Source organism: Manacus candei, unplaced genomic scaffold (assembly GCF_025592945.1).
Source record: "Manacus candei isolate 608988 ecotype Guabito, Panama unplaced genomic scaffold, ASM2559294v1 h1tg000022l, whole genome shotgun sequence".
In the NCBI taxonomy this organism is placed as follows: Eukaryota; Metazoa; Chordata; class Aves; order Passeriformes; family Pipridae; genus Manacus; species Manacus candei.
The window spans coordinates 6,146,915-6,167,720 of NW_026138070.1; the positions used below are offsets into that span (position 1 = coordinate 6,146,915).

General features: G+C 44.1%; 1 protein-coding gene across 1 annotated transcript; it reads right to left on the reverse strand.

Annotated features, from left to right (window-relative positions):
* Positions 1–1,801: 1,801 nt before the first annotated feature.
* Positions 1,802–20,207, reverse strand: SSU72 (SSU72 homolog, RNA polymerase II CTD phosphatase). The gene is made up of 5 exons (XM_051786470.1): positions 20,016–20,207; positions 13,997–14,140; positions 5,193–5,332; positions 3,333–3,451; positions 1,802–2,446 (listed from the first exon to the last, which is right to left on the reverse strand). Exons 1-5 carry the CDS (start codon positions 20,093–20,095, stop codon positions 2,345–2,347), a joined length of 585 nt encoding a protein of 194 aa, XP_051642430.1. The 5' UTR covers positions 20,096–20,207; the 3' UTR covers positions 1,802–2,344.
* Positions 20,208–20,806: the final 599 nt, after the last annotated feature.

Genomic DNA, 20,806 nt, shown 5'->3' on the forward strand with positions numbered 1-20,806 from the left:
GAATACTGACTTCTCCCTCCAGATCATCCATCCATCCTTCTGCACACTGGTAAATAAACAAGTGACAAATGACCAGCTCCCAGTGCTGCTTTGCCTTATGAACAGAATGTTTAGGATGGAAAGAACTGTTCTGCAACATCCTGTAGACTCTATTATGGTTTTAGGCTTCTTAGTTAAGAGATGCAGTGAATTTCTAATTATTCCATACTTAGCACTACAGCAGCCAGAATTCTCTGCCAGCCACACACACGAGAAGTGCAACCTTTCTGTAATAAAGAGGACTCTGCTGTGACTCTCCATATACACACAAAACTTGGGTTAAAACATCCTGTGTGGGTTTTTCCTGCCTTCCTGTGAAATAACAACAAAGAGCTCTGTTTAGGACGAATTCAGTTGAAAGCAAAAACATTTTTCAAGCACTCCCCAGGTTTCACCTTGCCAGGAGCTGAACTCAGCGCTGGTACCGCATGGGGAAGGAAAACTCTGCTCAAAATGCTCAGCACTGTGCCTGCTTGGAATGCCTTTTTAAAGAGAGCAACCAAAGCAGTTCAGTCCTCACAGAACCATCTCCTTCCCTTGGCTGTAAATATCCCCATGGTAACAGAGATGGTATCAGACAGACAAACGAGGAGGAGCAGAGGAGGCCAAGGAAATCCATCAAACACAGAGTCTCCAGGAACAAAATGGGACAGGACAAGCCAATTGGAAAACACACACCCTGCAAACCTTATCACAGCTGCTGCTCCAGCTCCCCAGCCCCTATTTGTTCCGATCTAGTCGTTGTCCAAGACATTTTTAAGTATTTTTAACAGACAGGCAGAACAGCACAGGTAATTCAGGGATATTAAACACTCCCAGGACCCGAGGATGATGCACTGACCCACTTGGACACTGTCCAGGACACGGATTGAGCTGGCAGAGGTCTAAGTTTTACCACAAAGCAGTTGAAACCACAGCCAACCCCCAAGATCCCAGGAGCAGTGAGGTGTAAGGTTTCTTTGGGAGCCTGACTGAGACTTCGGGATTTGCAGCTGCCAAGAAGTTATTTTGCAGCAGGGACTTGCAGTTCTCAGGTGTGGAACCCGAAATGCTGCTCTTTAATACCTGTGTGTTCTCTGACAGAGGAGGTTAAGCAGCATCACCTCATGATTTACTGCCACACAGACAAAGCTGTCTGCACAGAGGGGTGACGCTGGCCTGAGCTGAAAGCACTTGCACCAAACCCCTGCCTGTGCAAAACAGTTAACAAGGAAAATGAGGTAATTCCTGCAAGCTGCCAGAGGTCAGTGATGGAATGGGAGAAGGCAGGAGCACAAACCCCAGCCAGGAGCACAAACCCCACTTGATGCTGCTTCACTCCCAGCATCATGTTTATTGTTCACAGGTTCCTTTAAACAAAACAACTTTTAAGATCCTCTCTTGCCTGTAAGCAACAAGGCTCTACCAGTCACATTTTGAATGTGCAATAATTTGGTCTCGCTTTTATCAGTTTGAGCAGACTTTTGCTCTGTTTGTGCACACGTACCCACTTTCTGGATTTTGAGCCATAACAACCACATTTACTGCTGCTGTAAGGGAGGAAAATGCTTCCATTCCACACTATTTTTATTTAAAAAAAACACCCAAATTTAAATTATTTCTGTTGACAGTGGAGTTTGCCATTTCTCCCCATCTTCCTTATTCATTGGGCCCTGACTGCTACAGTTACAGCCTCTCAGTTCTATTCATCTCACACAGATACTTTGTGTTTTAACTCAAAAACAAGACACTTCCTCAGCTGCTACTTTGAAAACAGACAAACTTAGAGGTTTTTCATTTTTATTGGATGCTTCCAACTTTATAGCTAATAATATACAGATACTCAGTTATTTAATTGTTCCATTCACATCCTCAGCCATTCTGTCACGTTAAATTTAAAAAAAAAAAAAAAAAGAAAAAAACAAGCCAAAAAAAAAAAAAAAAGCACAACTGAAATAAAATAAATTTGTAAGCTGGAAAAATACATTATAAACTTATATTCAAGAAACATTCTCTTTATAATTAAAAACCTACTTGTAATAATTAAAGTAGGATTTAGAAAAGAACTTGAATTTAATTTTTAAATAGGTGGCCTTTGTGTATACTTTTCATCATTTCATATGTACAAGCCCAACCAGTACCTCTGCCTACCTGTGACAGAACACCTGAAACAAAAAGACACTGAAAAGGAGTTTTTAAACAAACAAACGAACAAACAAACAAACAAAAAAAGATCAATATTCATTTTCCAGGAAAATACAGTATAATCAGAAATTTAAACACATGCTTCCCTCATCTGTTTTAAGGCCTAAGAGACAGATGTGCTTTAATAAAAGCAGACAGTATGAAGAAAAGTCCTTCCACTTTTCTCTTCAAATTCCTGTAACAGCTCATCTATTTCATTTTCCATGTCTTCTGTGTGCTGTATCTAGAAGAGAAAAAAGACTAAGCAACCACATTCCAAGGATATGATGTTGTTTAGAAAACTGTAATAATCCCAGGCTTTTGGCTCCCTGGGAAATCTAACCCAGCAGAGGCTGTGCCCGACAGTGCAGCCCTTGGGTGCTTTATTGACATTGCCAGCACTCCCAAATGCACAGATATTCTGCTTTATGTTTATCTGCAGATCCTTCCTTCCCCAACCCACCCAACTGGCACTCCACTAGCACTTTGTCGAGTAGGCAACATCCCTCCCCACCAGCTTAGAACCCTCCAGAATAGCTCCAGGCACACACTGAACAGATGGCTAAAATTTCAAGTCCTTGAACCCTCTTAGGCTTTTTGAATCTGGAAAGGATTTGAGACCAAAATAGACCACACTGGTTGGAGTTAAAAAAAAGAAAGCCTGTTGCCACCCTGGAATAGGTGAACTCCTCAACCTGGGCAGTGCAAAAGGACACAGGTCCTTGCTCTGCTCTCAGTTCTGTTGTCTGAGTGCAGCTCATTTCAGTCTTACACCAAGGGCTGGGGCACCAGTGTTTTGTTCCACATCACACACACAGCCCTGTGGTGCTATGAAACACACCTATAAAGGGATTTTTTTCAAGAATATTGGGATTCAGAATGCAACTCTGACGTTTAAGTCCCACCTAATTCAAATTGTTTCACTTTGGAAACCACGGACCCGTGGTTAAGTTCATCTGTTTGCCCAAGAGCTCTGAAAATAACCAGGGGAATCTGGGAACTTACAATCCTTGACACGGATTTTACTGACCCCACTTCTGCAATATGCAGCACCTTTCAGGAGCACTAAGCAAAGCCCAGCCCCCTGTGCAGTCCCAGGCACCCCCAGGCAAAGAGCCCTCTCTACTTACACACTGGCAGAGCTCACAGATAAGGAAAGCACCCAGAGTGGCCTCCTCGTGGTTATCCTGAATGTCCACATTGATCACATGGACTGGCTGACACGTCTCCTGCTCTCTGGAATTTAAATCTATTTGAAAACAAAACACACGTAACAGCAAAACTCGGGGTGGAACTGTATCGTGTTTTACACACAAAGTATTAACAAGGCTTTTAAAAATGCATAGGCACTGTCACATCAGTCTTTCCCAAACCAGTTTTTAGAATATTTTTTTATTTAACATTGTCTTACACATTGTCCCTTTCATTTCAAAAACAAGAAACGGATTTTGGACACAGAATAATTCAGATTTGTGGAAGGGTCACGACAGTTTATTTGCCCTGCTCAAGGAAGGTTACTGTTCACTTTACTCTTTAAAGACCACGATCAGGAGTCTCAAAAATCAAGAAGGATTTTGGGCTTCCTCACCTGGAGGGTTTTAATTGCTCCTTTTTAAAAAAAAAGCACTGTTCATCCAACAGTCTGAATGTGACACTGCAAGGTGAACTCCTACAAGCCAAGCACTGACAGTCACATTAAAAAATCCTAGCTTTAATGTGTCCACTTATTAACAAGGGGTGGAGGGGAAAAAAAACCTCCATCCTTTTCCTACTAGTGGGCCCCTGTACTATTGCTGTGCCTCTCTAACACCCTTCCTACTAGACATAAAAGTTCTCTCCCATCCTCATCCTGCACCTTCATTTTGGCAAACCCGTTGAGGCCTCCATGGGTTTCACACCCAGAGCCATTTGGGCTGATTGTGAAGGGCATTATTACCATGAAGGGAGAGAGATGCACAACTGGAAAACCAGCAAGGGGTTGATCTTCCCCTCCCTTCCTCAGGAGACTCACCTAAAACATCAGAGGGAGAGCTCCTTTCTATGTGAGACACGCTGCACTTGCTGAAGGCCCCCTCAAGTGCCAGAGCTGCCCTCAGAACTTACTCACACATTTCAGCCCTTCCCTTAAGCATTCAGAACACTGACTGCTCGCTTTGCAGGAGCCCAAATGTGCCCTGCACTGCCTGTGATGTGACCACTGAGGATGGAAAAGCCAAGGTGACAGCCCTCTAAGTTGTGTGTATGATACTAATTGAGCTGGCTGGTCTTTCAGTGTGAAAGGAACCCCTTAAATCCTGTATCCAGCATTTCCAGAGGCAGACAAGGTTTCTCAGCCCAGGAACTGAGTCACTGCTGAGAGCCCAAGGTTTTGGGTGAGTTCACACGGAGCCTGTGCACTGAGATCATGTGGCACCCAACCCCCAGCACACATGCCTCTGGCACATCTCACTTTGACTCATGCAAGGCAAAGCCATGTCACGTTTGCACAGTGTTAACAGCACTCAGGAACAGCTTCTCCACCTGTACAAGAGGTATTTAATGTGGATAAACTGCTCAGTAGGTCACAGGAAGCCTTCTGCAGGGAAGGGAAATTGCATAAGGAAGAGATCTTAAGGCTTTGCTGCTCCATCAACCCAGGGTGGAAAAATGCTCATCTCATACAACTTGCTGGTTTCTGAGATCCATGGGCATTTCCAAACCAAACGTGTTACCTGAGTTTCTACAAATTTCCTTATGTCAGCCGTTAATATTGCTAAATATACACTCTCCCTGTAGCTGCCAACATCTTTCAGAAACAAGTGCTCAGCCATCCCAGCTCTGGTACACAAAGTCTGCATCAATGACTGCAAGCTCTTGTCCCCACTCGTGTTCCAGCAGCAGTAGTTGGAGGAGACAGAGGTGGTTCCAGATTTGTGAAGGACTTCAGGGAGGAGGGGGGGGGGGGGGGAAGCACCCAAAGTTAACTTGGTTTATCAGTTCAAGGTCCTTACCTTCTACTACTTGATCATAGACTCTTTCTTCACACGTTAGGATCAGATCAAAAACATCTTTGCAGTTCTGGAATCTCTCTGGTCGTGGCTTGATTCTCTTATTTCTGTCCAACATGTGTAAAATCCCATTCTGTGTGTATCTGAAGTCGCTTGAGTTAAGTACCTTCACTTTAAGACAAGTCACGTTTTTGAGCAAATGACCAGTACAAGTTAAATTATTACAGTATCTTTAAAATAAGATTCTTTCTGTTTGCAAATATAAAGTTCAATGACCATTAAAGAGACTCCCAAGACGACAGTGTGACCCCCATCAGGGTAATTCATGCAGAGACCTGCCACTGTCACCAGTGCAATGGCAGGACTTTAGGAGCTTTAGGAGGCCCTCAGAAGAGCTCAGAAGGACAACTTTTCTTGGGCAACTATTTTTATATCCATAATGTTTAGAACACACAGCCTGCTCTGTTTGCATAAGCAGAATGTCCTACATTCACTCCAGGGGCCTCCCCCTTCAAAGGCAATTCCAGGGTGTTTGTGGTGTCACCTGCACAAAGCCCCACCTGGGCCTTGGGTTTATGCAACTGAACTCCCAAAGAAAGTCAAGGAAATAACAGAAGCCTATCCCTTAAAAATATCCCAAGATACATTCCCATTTAGGGAATAAGAAAAACACTGACTTTATGCCTGTCAGAGCCTCATCACCGTGTGAAAGGAATCTGTTATGCTGCCTGGGAGCTATATTTGTGCTGCTACTGTAACCTTGAGGTTTAACATCCTGCATCCCCCTTTCAGGCAGGATTCACCAATCCCACTGTTTCCTGAGCCTTCTGGGACACACAGTTCCATCAGGAGCACTCCAGGGTTGACTGTCACACGAATCTACTTGCTTGAGTAAAACCAAACTCCCTCTGAAGGCCAAGCTTTATGGGCAAATCAGGAATGCCAGGAAAGGTTTGAGGGGAGAAAGCCTGGAGGCAGATGCACCTCTTCCTTACTTTGACACTGCTGTATTTTTAGCCATCTAAGTAGGTATTTTTACATTCAAACAGCAGCCTATAATTTCTTGAGGTAACAGGATTCTGAGAAAAAAAAAATCATTAGTAGCAGTATGTGAGGGGTCATCTTGGCTTATTTCCTTGCTGAAAAGGTCACATAAATGTATTTCTTTTCAGAGAACAGTCCTAATATTTTTGTAACAAAAGACCAACAACTTTCTGCCTACCTTTTTGCAGCTGCCCTCTGGTAGCCCAAGTTCTACTCCCCCTTGGTAGTCAGATGTGCACCATGTGCTCCAAGGTGTTCTCGAACAGTCTTCAAGCAAAAAGCCTCCAAAGCTTTTAAATCTTTCAAGTGTTTAAGCTCTATCAAGAACTGAACCCATCTTTCTACCTATTAGATCTACTTTATGTTGAAAATATACTCGGTTCTTTTGTGTCTGCACCACTGCACTTCAACTACTTCAGAATTCTGCACCACAAATGGAATGATAAGCTATTTATCACAGATATATGTAGTAAATTCTCTCTCTCAGTCAACTGACTTGGACCACATTTCTTTTCTCCAGGTCGCTCCCAAGCTTTTTACCACTCTTCTTTCCCAAAAGATTTCTCCTTATATTATTAAAGAATTGTCCTTCATAGCCCAAAGGTCTCTCACAAGCAGCTCCTGCACACCAGCACCCACTTCTTCCTCTCAGCACCTCTGTAAACTCTCCTTGGGTTTGTCATGCTTGGAAAAAAAAAAAAAACAAACACTTTGATGAAGCCATTTCAGACCTCTGGTTATTTCTAGAGCATTTTGAAAATGACTGCATTTTCAAAATACCATTTTCAAAATACCTGTCAACACCTGGCTGTGCTGCTTTGTTCTGTTGGAAGGGGAGCCCTTTCCGGGCTCTGTAGTCCTCATTTCTACATCATGCAGTTCAAGGGGAAAAAAAAAAAATCCACAACATCCCACACACTTTTTTGGGTTCTCTTTTTTCCCTTTCTAGGATAAAATGTTGCTGGCATCTGTCCCCTAGCTTTCCTGACTGAGCCTGGAGACAGAATTACGCATATTCCAAAAACCCACACAAGCTTTCTGCCTCACAGCCGAGCTTTCTGCTGCCAACTTACAGCTATTTTTTTTTTTCTCCTCCAAGGGTCCATCTGCCTATAAAAGGAGACTGAAATAAGCAGTTAAAGATTCATGACACTTTCATATTTGGTTGCCTGAAATCTTTTTCACCTGGCAGAAAGGAGCACAGCACCCCCCAGCAGGCAGGGGGATGTGCTCTGCATGACTGCCCCCAATGCATGATCACAATCCAGCTTCTTCCTCTCTGTGAGCTCAGGTGAATGCAGATCCTACAACTCATTAATGGTTTTCACTACACTGCCAGATGTGGAATCACTGAAGTCAGGCTCTGCTTTCCTTCCAACAGATTTTAACCCCATGCTCCCTATCCTGTGCATCTCTGCTCTTTCTCTTCAGCAGCCACTTCTTCAGCAGATCCTCCCAAGAGGATCTAATTGGGCAAAGAGCATTTGCTAAAATGTATACATACTTTTTAGTGTGTGTGTGGGGGGGAATCTTTATATTAATGGTTGGCACCCGAAGTTTCTACATCTTCAAACAAATCTGACATGCTGATTAATCCCTGTGGTGCAGGTGCCACCATATTCAAACACTGCTGTTCTTTGGGAAAACCAGCAGCGGAACAGAATGCTTCTCACACCTCCATTTGCAGGTCTCTTTTCTACACCATCTAAATTTATTTATTACTACCTGCATTACAAACAACTCACATTGTGTTAAACCCTGCTTGGTAATTTGTCTAAGAAGTAGATATTTCCTTAAAGGATGTGTGTGGGGGGGTGAGGCTGCCCAACCTTCTTCCACCTTCAGCATCAGCTCCTTTTACAGGGAATGAAAGCCTGAAAATGGGCCTGGGCACTACAAATCTACTTTCCAAGCTCGGTGATTACAGCTGCAAGAACTGCCTTCACTCCACAGCCAGAGCACAAACTGCCTTTCACTTGAACTGAAATTGGGTTGGGTTTAGTACAAACCAGTTTGGTCACAAGTCTTTAAAGTCTAAACACTGAACCATTCTATGATTCTACTGGATTCAAAATGAAAAGAGAGTAGGTTTAGATGAACACTGGGGAGAAATTGTTCCCTGTGAGGGTGGGGAGGCCCTGGCACAGGTTGCCCAGAGAAGCTGTGGCTGCCCCAGCCCTGGAAGGGTCCAAGGCCAGGCTGGAGCAACCTGGGACAGTGGAAGGTGTCCCTGCCCATGGCAGGGGGTGGAAGGTCCCTTCCAACCCAAACCGTTCTGTGATTCTTTGATTCTAAAATAGGCCATTCCAAACCATAACAAACATACTAAGCTGGGTTAAGTAACATTTCTGGTAACATCTGTGCCTGCATTAATGACCTGCAAAGAACTGAACTTGTTTTTCCTCGTGAAGGACAACTACCTGGGATTTTTAAGCTACAAACTGCACCAAGAAGTCCAGCTGAGCCTGCACAAAGCAGCTGGTCCAAATATAACCACATGCCAGCCCTGCTCACTCCCTCAAGCCTGGCTGAGCCCCAAAGCTGAGGGTACCTACCCAAACATCAGCAGAAGCAGGAAACATCTTAAGTTTAAGCCCAGAGCTCAAATGCCAGTGACTTGTTGGTGCTGAACAGCTGAAACAGTATTTGGGGATGAAACTGGAGAGAAACAAGTTGTCAAAGGGGAAAAGAAATGGAGCAATGGGAAAACCAAAGACCTGGAGAAGGGACGGCACAGATATACTGAAGAGACTAAAGGAAGATAAGGATACCAGAGCCAGACCACAAGATGACTTTGAAGATGTGTGGCATGTCTGCCCACATCATCCAACAGCTGCACTTCAGCCAAGTGTGAACTTCAAGAGGAGTTTGGATTGCTGGAATTTCCAGTGTTTGATCACTTGGCTCAAACTACTGCCAAGTTCAGTAAGTGACAGGGACATGTAAAAAGGAATACAACAGTCACTGTCAGGACCACTGGGCAAGAAAGCTCAGAAGTGTCACCCATGACTTTTAGATGCTCTTCTCAGGTTTGGAAACCACTGCCAGGTTCCAGAGGATGAGCAGCAAATGTTGCAGGACTGGGCTGAGGGGGAAGAAGAGCTTTGAGGAAGCTGTGAGGAGAGAGAGAGGTCTGTGAGAGAGAAAGAGTCACCCCATTTAACATCTCAGGGAAGCAGGGGCTGCAACAGCCCTTCTCAAATTGCCTTCTGCTGCTCTCACTGCTTTGTGCTGTGAAACTCAAAGGTAATTTTCAGCTACCTGGAGTTAGAGCTGGAGAGGGAACCTCAGATAAAGCAAACCCCAAGCATTACAAACCCTAAATCAATTAAGCCATTTCATTTAAGGCATCTGGGAAACCTGAGAACACAATCACAAAGACAGCAGGGCCACTGTGGGACAGCAGCACGCAGGGGAAGCAACATGCTGGATGAGTCTGCAGGAAACAGTCCTCAGTGCAACACTGACTTAAAATTAATGCCAGTTTAAGAAATTACAGTCACTACCATGAAAATGGATTTGGAATTATTGTAAGGAAAAGAAGGTATAAGCATCCCTTATGCTGGCACAGAAGTTTTGTGTTAATGGGAGGTAAAGTCTTCAACGCTCCCCTCCTTCAAGTCAGGATGAAACTGCCAAACCTGGGCCAATAAATGAAATCATTCCAATTCTAAATGGATTTTACAAGAGTCCTCAGCCTCAGATAGGATCCTGCAGTCAGAATTCCTTAGAACATCTGTTCAGGACTCACCTTGGCTAAGGAAATAAACCTTCCAAAGACTAGCTGGCAGACTGACAGGATGGCAGAGATGTTTTAGATGCTGAAAAGCATTTAAGATTAGATTGGAGTCTGCAGTTTCTACTGTGTCCCTAAGTTCAAACACAGGGGAAATAACATTTTAATATTTCTGGTTTATATATTTTTAATAATTTTATATCTTTCCTTTTTAATGTAAATGAAGCCAAGATTAAAGGCATCCTGATCAGAAGTCAGACTAAAAAGTACTGAAAAATGCTGCGTTTGAAAGGCCTGGGACTTTGTGAAGTGTGTTGGTCTTATGATCCTTCATGGAGAAAAAGGGATTGGAATTCAGCTATGGCTGGAAGCATATTGATTCACACAAATGTGCCTCTTAGAAGCCTGTTCAAATCCAGTTTAATCACTGCTTCTGTTTCTAGGAGCACTGAAGTACTTTGAAAGGTATGTTAAGGAAGAAAATGAGACTTGTACTGCACTGCCTTTGGAAGAATTTTGCCACTGACAGGTAGGCCATGACTTCAACTATTTTTAGCTCTTGGAAGGTCAGGCTTCAAAAAAAAACAGAGAAGAAAAAAACCAAGCCCAACCTAAAAAAAAAAAACAAACCCCAACCCTAAACATACCTAAAATAAACCATCCCAGAGTGGTCTCCAGACACAGAAGCTATCCTGCTGACCACTGCAATGACAGCTCAGAACAGAAGCTGACAACTGCTTATCAGCTCAAAATCCATGAGAAAACCTGATAAAATGTAAGACAAATACATGCATGAAGAGCTTACCTGAAGTTGAATTAAATAAGTTACTGCTCAAGACTGAGCTACAAGGCAATACCACATGGGCATCCAGCTTCAACATGGAGTTCACAGAGAAGAACCAGATCCCAATCACCAAGATTATCACTACCTTTTTTTTTTTGACAGAAAAGAATCAGTATGTCTTCAAGTGAGATGTACCAAGCCAGTTTTTCTTCTTCACTTCTGAAATTTTCCTCCTAACAAGCACACCTTTAGGAACATCTTGAGGACACCTTTTCCACCCTCCCCTCAATTTTATATCCTCATGTAACTGTGGAGCTAAAACTGGAATCCTATCTACAGTTACAGAGCAGGTCACATTAAAAGAGGAGGTAAAACACAGGGAAGAGAGCAAGAGGCCAGGTTTGCAGGTTAGATGCAGGCTGCCTAGAAATCCTAATTAAAAATGCCCACCTATCTATGGAAATCATTAGGCATCTTTAATGTGAGGGTCACAGATACACCAGTGTTGAGAAAAGGAGTTAGTCAGCATTGATAAAGGACCCAGGAGCTACTGCTGCAAAATTTTGGTCAAATTTCCATTTGAACAGTTCCTATCCCTGGGCATAAAAGCCCCTGCTGATGAAGATTTAAACTGGTGTTCAGCAAGTTTCATCCCTGACTAATTTTTGAGTTCACTTGAAGGCAGGGCTCACCAGTTTTGCTCTATTTTTGCTTCATCTTTAAAGTCACCACCATATAATTAGAACTGAGTCCTCAAAGCCCCTCACACAGTTGTAAGGGGCAAGCAATCATGATCTTGGAAAGGTGGATCACACATGCAAGTACAAGGTGGTGTATCTGTACTACACACACAGCCCCAGAGGTGCTGTCTGGCCATGTCTCCTCCAGATTAGCAGCAGAATCTTCCTCTACTGTTGTCCTAGAAATAATAGAGGAATATTTTAAAAAAGCAACCAAAAGCCACATTCAGAACAGCTTTAAATGGTTTTGTCACAGCCCTCTATTAGGGCTCAGGGAATTTAAATGCTATATTCTCCAAATGCAATGGGGGATGTGGGTACTTATTTTAACTATAAGTTTTAACTACCACATCTTAAAAGGCTTTGAAGTACTTCCATTTTAGACACACTGTAACCACCTTCTCAACCAAATCTCTTATTCCTGTGCTTCTTAAATGCAACATATGCCTTCAAGGTATGTGAGCCTGTGCTCTATATTTCACTAATTAACTATAATGAAGGTGCTTTTAGTCTCTGTAGAGTGGGTTTTTAATAGTTGTCCCCCCTTTTCACAAGTGAACAGGAGAGGTTCAGTGGATCTTCTCTCTAACACAGTTTTAACCTTGCTCTGAGGGAGGTCCAACACTGCAGCAGCTCTTTGCTGTTTGAAATCACTGCTTTCTGAACTTGGGGACATTTCTTTGGGCAAGGAATGTTCCATGTCCCTTACAGCCACAATTTCACTGAGTATCTGGTGTGCACAGTGCCTGGGATCCCTGCTGGCACGTGGGACTGGATGGAGATCACTCCCCAGCAAGGCAGAAGTGGATGCTGAGCCCTCACACTGCCCGTGGCTCCTCGCTGCCATATGGGAATGGCCCCAGGACACACCATTTCAGAGCACAGGGAAAGGCTACAGGCGAGAGTCATGTCCACTGAGCTGATGAAAGCAAGGCTGGGGAACAGAACAAGCAGCTCAATCATATGGAAACACAGCTCCTTTGGTTTCCCCACCCCAATCCAAGCCCAGGAGAAGAGCAGGCCCTCCCCCCACACAGGCCATGTCCCCATGCCCACCACCCCTAGGAATTAAGGCTCACCCAAAAGGACTGAGGTCCCTGGGACCCTGGTTCACAAAAAACCTATTCCACACCTCGCTGATGAGAGTAGGTCTGCTTTTGGTTAAAGTCTTTACCCTCAAAACCCATTTCTGGGAATGGAGTTGATTTCTGTGCTGAGTCTTCAGTCTGAAAACCTCAAATCAGCCGAGAATCAAAAAAGCAAAGTCACAGAGGCAATTGCTCCTGCCCTATTTCCCTTGAAATGGCTGTTGTTTAAACCTGCTTTCCTTCATCCTGAGAAAAGGTTTGACTGTGACACTGCAGGTACATTTGGGGAACACAGCAACCGTGTCCAGCATGGAGCAGAATCACGATGGCAACTCCTAAACATGCTGAATGGGGGGGCTGGGCAGGCTTTCTGTTGTTTGGGGTTTTTTTTTAAAGTACTGCCATACTCAGTACAGCAGCAATGAAGGATGCAAAAAGGAAATCACAAGTCGCTAGTGCTTGTTAAAATTAATTCTCAATTCAAGTTATTTTCTTTTGAAGTAGTTCTTTTAATCAAGATATGGATATGACATACCTCATTATGTTGGGTTTGCAAGATTTGCCTTTTTCTCTATAGGTGGAGGGATTAAAAAAAAAAAACACCAACAAATAAACCAGCACATCACATGTGATACAGTAAGACTATATCCTACATTTTGAATTTTTTAAAAAAAAAAAAAAATCTTTGTTGGAAAAAAAAGAGTATCTAGAGTGAGTGCCCCAATTTTGTAGGTTTGTGGGTTTTCCTAAAAAAAAAAATCAACTTTAAATATAGATATTTTTAAATCATGCAGTTTGACATTAGTCATGGTTTTTAGCAGTGTGCCTAACCCTGATCACCTCTGCTCTCCAGGATTAAATATGTTATTGGGCTCTCCTATGTCCATTCTTTATAATACACTATAGGGTTATTTTTTTCTTGGTGCACAGATCACGTACCACGAAATCCTCAGTGAGAAGGGTGAGCTCTTTAATGAAAGGTATCCTCTCTCCCAGAGAAAGTATCTGTAAACCTTACCTGGCAGTTTGTCTGAGCTAAATACAACATTAATGTCGAGGTGGTCGCTCTTCCCAGATCCATTATCAGGACAGTCTTTGCACTGAGAGCGTGTGATCCACAGTGCAGAGCAGGCAATGGACAATCTGTGAGTACTGATGTGCTTTCATTCAAGAGCTAAACATGTTAACACACTACAAAAGAGCATTTGGGGTGTGTGCATTGTAACTCAGCAATTTACAAGGGAGCATTAGAGGCCCACTGTAAAAAAAAAACAAAAAACCTATAAACTGCAATCATTTTAAGTTCGCCAGTCAAGCAACTCTCTGTTCCTAATGCACAATGCCAAGCAATGAATTACACCTTTCAAGGATGAACCACACTGGATTTTTTAAAGAGGCCATGCCAACAGGGATACAGTTCTTTGTCTTTCCTAAGCAGATCATTGTACATCTGATCATATGTTGTTTTGAAGTCATAAACATTTGGCTTGTCCGGGGCCGGTCCTGGCAGTTTCACGTGAGTCCCCGTGCCAAAGGAGCGAACGCTGAATCCTCGTTTGCTGCAAGACAGAAGGGAAGGGGAGAGGGGAGGCAATTAGGCTGGATGATTTCCAACAGCAAAAGCGCTCAAGAACACAGTGAGTTTTAAAAACACCTCTCAGCAATCAGCCAAATCACAACCAAACAGTTCAGCAACCAAACTGGCAATCTGTGTACAGATTTCCTTGCAGTTACAGTCCAAACTCACACAACATTTCTAAAGGAGCACCTATATTTGATAGAGATTTTCTTACAATTATGCTACACAGCTTTTTGGATGTTTCTTTTGTGCTTTCAGACACCCTGGATTTGCAAGAAAGCCTGTGTCTTGTATTTCCTTCTCAACAATACAGTAGAGGCAAAGATGTTTTTCTTTTCATTTAAGAAAGTAAGTAAAAGTACCAACTGATCAATACTTAAATGTTCTGCTAAAGTCTCTGGGATAATTACAGTCTTCTCACTCTTGCCCAAACTACCTCTGGTGTAGTTTAATTAGCCCAGGACAAACATTTGTGTGCCTGGCACTTTGCTCAAGTGCACTGCAAACCATCCAGTGTAATTACATTTATACAAGGGGGGAGATATTCTGCTGGTTGGTGCCTAAAACTGGGGTAAATCAGGGGTTGCTCCATTCCATTCTTATGAACAACCACTTGTTTAATAGTTCTAATTAAAATAAAAAAAAGGGAGGCAGGAACCTGGTTGTCTTTAGGGGTAATGTCCAAATGTTCTTTCTGATTAACTGAAATATTTGTACTTGAGCCTCAATACATTCTTCAGTAATATTAACAAACATGACAATACATTTGTTGAATAACAGGACCAAAAATAGACTGTTTTCTCCTGGTCTAATGGAGAAAGTTACATGGTAAGATACTGTTGCTGTTGTCCAGAAGTCCTGAAACATTTGGGTCTATAATGACAATGTAACTTCAAACAGGTCAAGACCATTACTTAATCTATTTTTTAAGGACTCCCACTTCCACCTTCAATGATTTTAGCAGAGGCTGAATGGAGTGAACGATGTTAAAACAAAAAGCAGGCAAACAACCCAATGCCTGTGCCTTCCCACTCCCCAAAACCAAAACCAAATTTGTAGAGTTTGCCCCTGAGAACAGTGAACAGGAGACTGGGGACCAGTGCAAGAGTCACTCCTTGGTCAGCAAGGAAATCCAGAAGACACCAGTACAAGTTGCCTGTTTGCCTTCAAATGGTGCCTTCAAAGTGATCCAAAAATGCTTCTGTGCACAGACTACTGTGATCAGGTTCTGCCCCATGCTCAGACACTGCTCTGCAACTATCAACACTTATTTCCTCTCATTCCTCCTATAAGGACACAGCCCCTCCTTTCTCTTTTCTTGCTTCCCTACTTTTTCCTCCAGCAACTATTTATAGGTCCCTATTTCTGTAAACAGACAGGATACATGATGATTTTTTGCTTCTTTCTGCAGGACTAATGACTGAAAACGGATGCAAGTGGAAAAAAGTGCAATTCTTTGCCCCTCCCAGCCCTCCATCACATGTAACTGGTGCAGTTATGAGTCACTGGTAATTTATTTTCCCTGCAATACTTTCAGACCCATGTTTTTATTCTGCTGCTTCTACTGGACACAAAGTGAGTCATAATATGTATAGAAGAAACTGCAATGCTAAGGAAATAATTCAAGTTGATTTTTTCTTCTATGGTTTCCTCCTAACTTTTTATTTTTTTTTTCTTTTAATATTACTCTTTGAAAGAGGTCTGTTTGCATCACAGGCATCAAAATCCCCCGTTGGAAGTGTCCCTGAAGTTTGTGTGATCTCATATAAAAACAAAACAGAAATCTTCATTTGGCATTCCACACATCAGAAATTTGTGCCTCCGAGGCCAGTGACCCATTGAAAATTACTTCCTTGAATAGCTGGAACACGTGTTCCTCACGTGGAATTTCATGCTTTGTACCTTGGCAACTGGTCGTGTCAACTTTTACATTGTTTACACATCAGGTAAACTGCTACGAAATATTCTAGAAGTGTTTCAACACCTTTCTTGCAACAACTGGGGCAGAGGGGAGGGAAGGATGCCTGCACAGAGCCTTTATTCACCAGCCTGCTTTAATTAAACAGCTGGAGAGATCCAGTGTAGGAGTCATGGAGTGTGTGTGCTCCTGTGGCACAGCCTTTTCGGGATGCACAACTCCTACAAGACAATGTGTATCCAGTATTTGTTCTTGGCCTGGCAAAACTACCCAGGAGATGGAAAATAATGAGCTCCAGCTTTGTCATGAACAGCAAAGGGAGACTAACAGACTATCCTAGCACTGATTTCTGGAAATGCGGAGCTTAAACATTAACAAACCTATAAATGGTGCCAAATTTCAGGAAGTTGTTTCTATTAATAGCATCAAGACTGACGTAGATAAACTACCAGTTTATTAAGGACAAAGTGAGTCAGTGTACAGGTTCATTTTCTGCTCACCTCAGTCCAAGCCCAGAGCTCATGACAGTGAGTTCATGTGCACTACTCATGTCCCTCCACAAACCCCGAGAGCTCCCTGCAAACACCCCCTGTCACTGGGACACAACTGCTGCTGAAAGCAACACAGCACTGCACCAGCCCAGCACTGACCACAGGGCTGGCACCACTCAGCTTCACTGACAGGAGAAATATTCATCTGTGCAGACTGAGATGGGAGCTTCTGTCCACACCTTTCTTCTGTTTCATTGTTGTTTCGAGATCTCACACGTTCTTATTAAGGTATTTTTTCAGCTTTCTCTACAGTCATAACAGCACAGCTTCTCTTTACAGTGGCCAGTAGCGAGTATTACTAAACTTAAAGCAAATGCAATGAATCCTGCAGTGCCACTGCAGCTGGTAGTGGTGAGGATTTTCAGGGGACCAATCACTAATTTTAACACAGCCCTTTCCACAACATGTAGCAGGAAAATAACTACCAACAGTGCCCTCCTTGTAGGCTGCTTAGAAAGCATACTATGCCATTCAATCAACCTAAAAAACCCACCCCCCAGACAACCCCACACTGTTAAAAAGCAGGACAAAAGAGCTGGTAACTAAATTTTGAATACTACTAACTTGCTGTAATTTGCATTATCACTAACAAGATGTCAAATGAAGTGCTTTAATCTAAAAATCTGAGAACATTTCCTTCTTCTTGAGGGCTTATTAATATAGTTTAAGTAGGAAATATAAATGCCAATATCTCACTGCATTTAGCTGCTGACAGATGATGCCAGGAGAGAAGCTGTGACTAACAACTTACACAAACAGCACTGGTGTTCTCCCACAGGGTCAATATTGAACTGCAAGTCTTACCATCAATATGAAATTTAAGTTTTGATATTTAAAACTCTCTACTGTCACTAAGACACTCCTAATTTCCCAAGACCTTGTTTGGAATATGTGTGTAAGGTTTTCATTACCAGCAGAACAGAGACTCTGAACTCAGTAACTTCCTTTCAAGGCCATCAAGGTATTATCAAACAAATACACACAAACGGAAATGTGGCAGTTGCTGCATAAAAACATTTGGTTACAAGAGAAGAGTTAACTCTTCTGCCTCCCTCCTCTGTGTTTGAGGGAGAACCACGGCCTGTCTGCATGCTCTGTGGTAACAAAAGATAAAAGAAGGAAAATAAAAGTCAAAAAGGCCCACAGAATGTGCTGGGTTTGGCTGGGTTAATTTTCTTCACAGTGGCTAGCACGAGCTGTGTGTTGGGTTTGTGTTGGTAACAGAGGGATATTCTGTTATTGCTGAGCAGTGCTTGCACAGCACCAAGGCCTGTTGTGCTTCTCCCCCCACCCCAGCGGGCTGAGGGTGCACATCACGTGTGATAAATAATGCAGGATGAGTAAGATGTGACCCAGGGACTGGTTACACACACACCCAGCCTGACAAGGAGGAGCATGTCCTTCAGCCCTTATTGCTGTTCCTGTTTTCCATTTGCTTCCATGTCCCAACATACCCCTGGGGTGATGGCTCTTATCCTACCAACAAACTTCACCCAGACCTCCAGTCTGACTTCTGTTGGAAAATTAGAAAAGTGTTTAAACCTGGTTGACTGCAAAACACACAAGCACACACTGAAGGCTGGACCCCAGACTCTGTTTTCTGCACTTCTGATAGAATTTACATCCTTTAAAGTCTTATAATCCACTAACAACATACTTTAAAGTTTCATAATTCCTCAGTTTCTTCCTCTTTTAATCACGTGTTCTTTCCAACTGCAGTGCAACACACAGCAAGACACTGCCTGAACTGGTGAGGCAGGTGGGCTCTGAGCCAGCACAGACGTTTTCCTGACATTTACTGGCAAATCCCCATCCTCGTTCCATGGGGCAGTTATTTCCTTATCTTTATTTTGCCGTTTAAACAACTACTGCCGTAATTACAGAAAATTAAACATTTTCCAAATAAACACGTTCTGTTACGTTTTAATTCAAATTTTAAGGGAGAACAGACTTTAAAAAAAAAAAAAAACAAAACCCGAAGGTTCCCCTGCCACATTTGCCAACCCTCGGTCACACCGGAAGTGATTTATTTCTTCTGCAAAAACGCGAGAGGAAGGAAAAGGCCTGACGCTGGAAGTAAATTTAACTTCGTCATTAGTACTCAGGTTGCAATTACAACTCAGTTTCAGCGTCATTAGCAGAAAAAAACAGCATCATGTTTTCACGGGTAACATCTGATGCCAAGTTTAAGCCTTAAAAGCACAAAATGCTGCTCACAGTAAGATGGCTGCCAGAACCAGATGCTTCTATTATTTATTCCTTCGAAGGTTATTGTTTTTTATTTAAATGTAGCACACAACCTACAGATAGTTGTTCGGCTTCTTGTGCCAGCTACACAATATACTTCTTGTGTATTTCTAATGTGAATGTTTCTTTGTAGAACTTTAACAAAATAAACCCAACCACCTTCATCATGTTCCTGCAGTGCAAAGGGAACATGCAGTTTAGGGACATGATTTCAGGCAGATCAGGTCTCCTCCTGTCCGTCAGTCCATCCTCAGTCTCCCATCCCCCCTTTTGAATTCAGCCAAGCTGAAAACACCTAGAGTCCTAAACAGATTAACACTTTTAATCTCAAAGACATTTAACATTCTGACCCAAACACTTGGCCTGGTTTTCCCGCAAGAGGAAAGGGCTCCCTTTCAGGGCATGGAGTGGTTCCAGTCTTCATAGGATGTTACAGGGTTGGGATGGGCCTCGAATATCGTTTTGTTCCACCCCCTGCCATGGGCAGGGACACTTTCCACTAGACCAGGTTGCTCAAGGCCTTGCCCAACCTGGCTTTGAACACTTCCAGCCACAACCTCTCTGGGCATCCCCTGCCAGTGCCCCACCACCCTTTCTACCGCAGTAAAAAACCCCAAAAACTTCTTCCTAACATCTAACCCAGAAATTTCCCCTCTTTCAATTTGTACTCCTTGTCCCTATTAATAACTCAGCTCCTGACGGAGAGTCAGTCCCTCTCCGGCTTTCCCGTGTGCCCCCTTCAGATGCGTTAAAATGAAAAAAAAAAAAAAAAAAGCGGGAAAAAAAGGGGAAAAAATTAAAAACAAACAAACAAACAAAAAAATCTAAAATAAATAAATAAATAAAATTTACAAGAGGGAGCCTTTAAGCTTTCAGACGTCGAGACACGGGCCCCGTTTTGGGCCTGTCGAAGAGGCCCAGCCCGCGTTTTCAACGCCGGCTCCAGAGGGTCCATCAGGGAGGGCAGAAACAGCCGCCACCGCGCCGGGACCCCCGAGCCAGACCCGGGGATGCCAACAGGACGGTGCCCCCAGCCCTGGCACCGAGCAGGGCCCGCCCTGACAGCGGAGCGGCCCAGGCGCGGCCCAGGCCGGGAAGGGAAGTATCCGGCCGGCAGCCCTCCCCCCGCTCCCGCTTACCTGAGGATGTTGTGCGCCTCCATGCTGCGGTTCTGGTTGCTGGAGCACACCACGGCCACGCGGAGCGGCGCGGAAGGCATGGCAGCAGCAGCGGCGGCGGCGGCGGCGGGGACAGGCAGACGAGCGGCTGCTGCCCGCGGCTGCCGGCCGCGGCTCGCACAAAATGGCGGCGCAGCGCGGCGGGCGGGGACGGGACGTGTCAGCAGGGCCGGGCCGCGGGGCCCCGAGCGGGGGCGGGCGGCGGGGAGGCGGAGCGGCGGCCGCCGCTCCGCCTCCCCGTCGCCCACCCCCGCTCGGGCTGTGGGGATTTTGTGGGGACACTGCCGGGAATTAGAGGTTCCAATCCCTGGCGAGTTTTATATGTGGGTCTCCACCGCGTCCCTCAGGCGCGACATGGAGGGACGGGGTAGTCCCTCCCCTGCTCTGCCGGCCTTGAACGTACTTGTGCGTGAGGGTTTGGGGGGGGGGGGGGCAATAAAGAGTGTTAAAAAACCGGTGTATATTAAAAAAAAAAAAAAAAAAGGCATTAAGCTGTTAGAGAGGGCGGCGAGGGGTTTTGAGGGGATGCCCTGTGAGGGCACTCGGGTTTGTTCGGCTTGGAGAAATGGAGGTTGAGGGGAGACCCCATCGCAGCCTGCGGCTTCTTGCTGAGGGGAAGTGGAAGGGGCAGGCACTGATCTCTCTGGCGATCCCAGGGAATGCCCCGAAGTTGTGCCAGGGGAGGATCAGGTTGGATATCAGCAGAAAAGGTTCTTTCCCCAGAGGGTCGCCAGGGTTTGGTCACGGCCCCA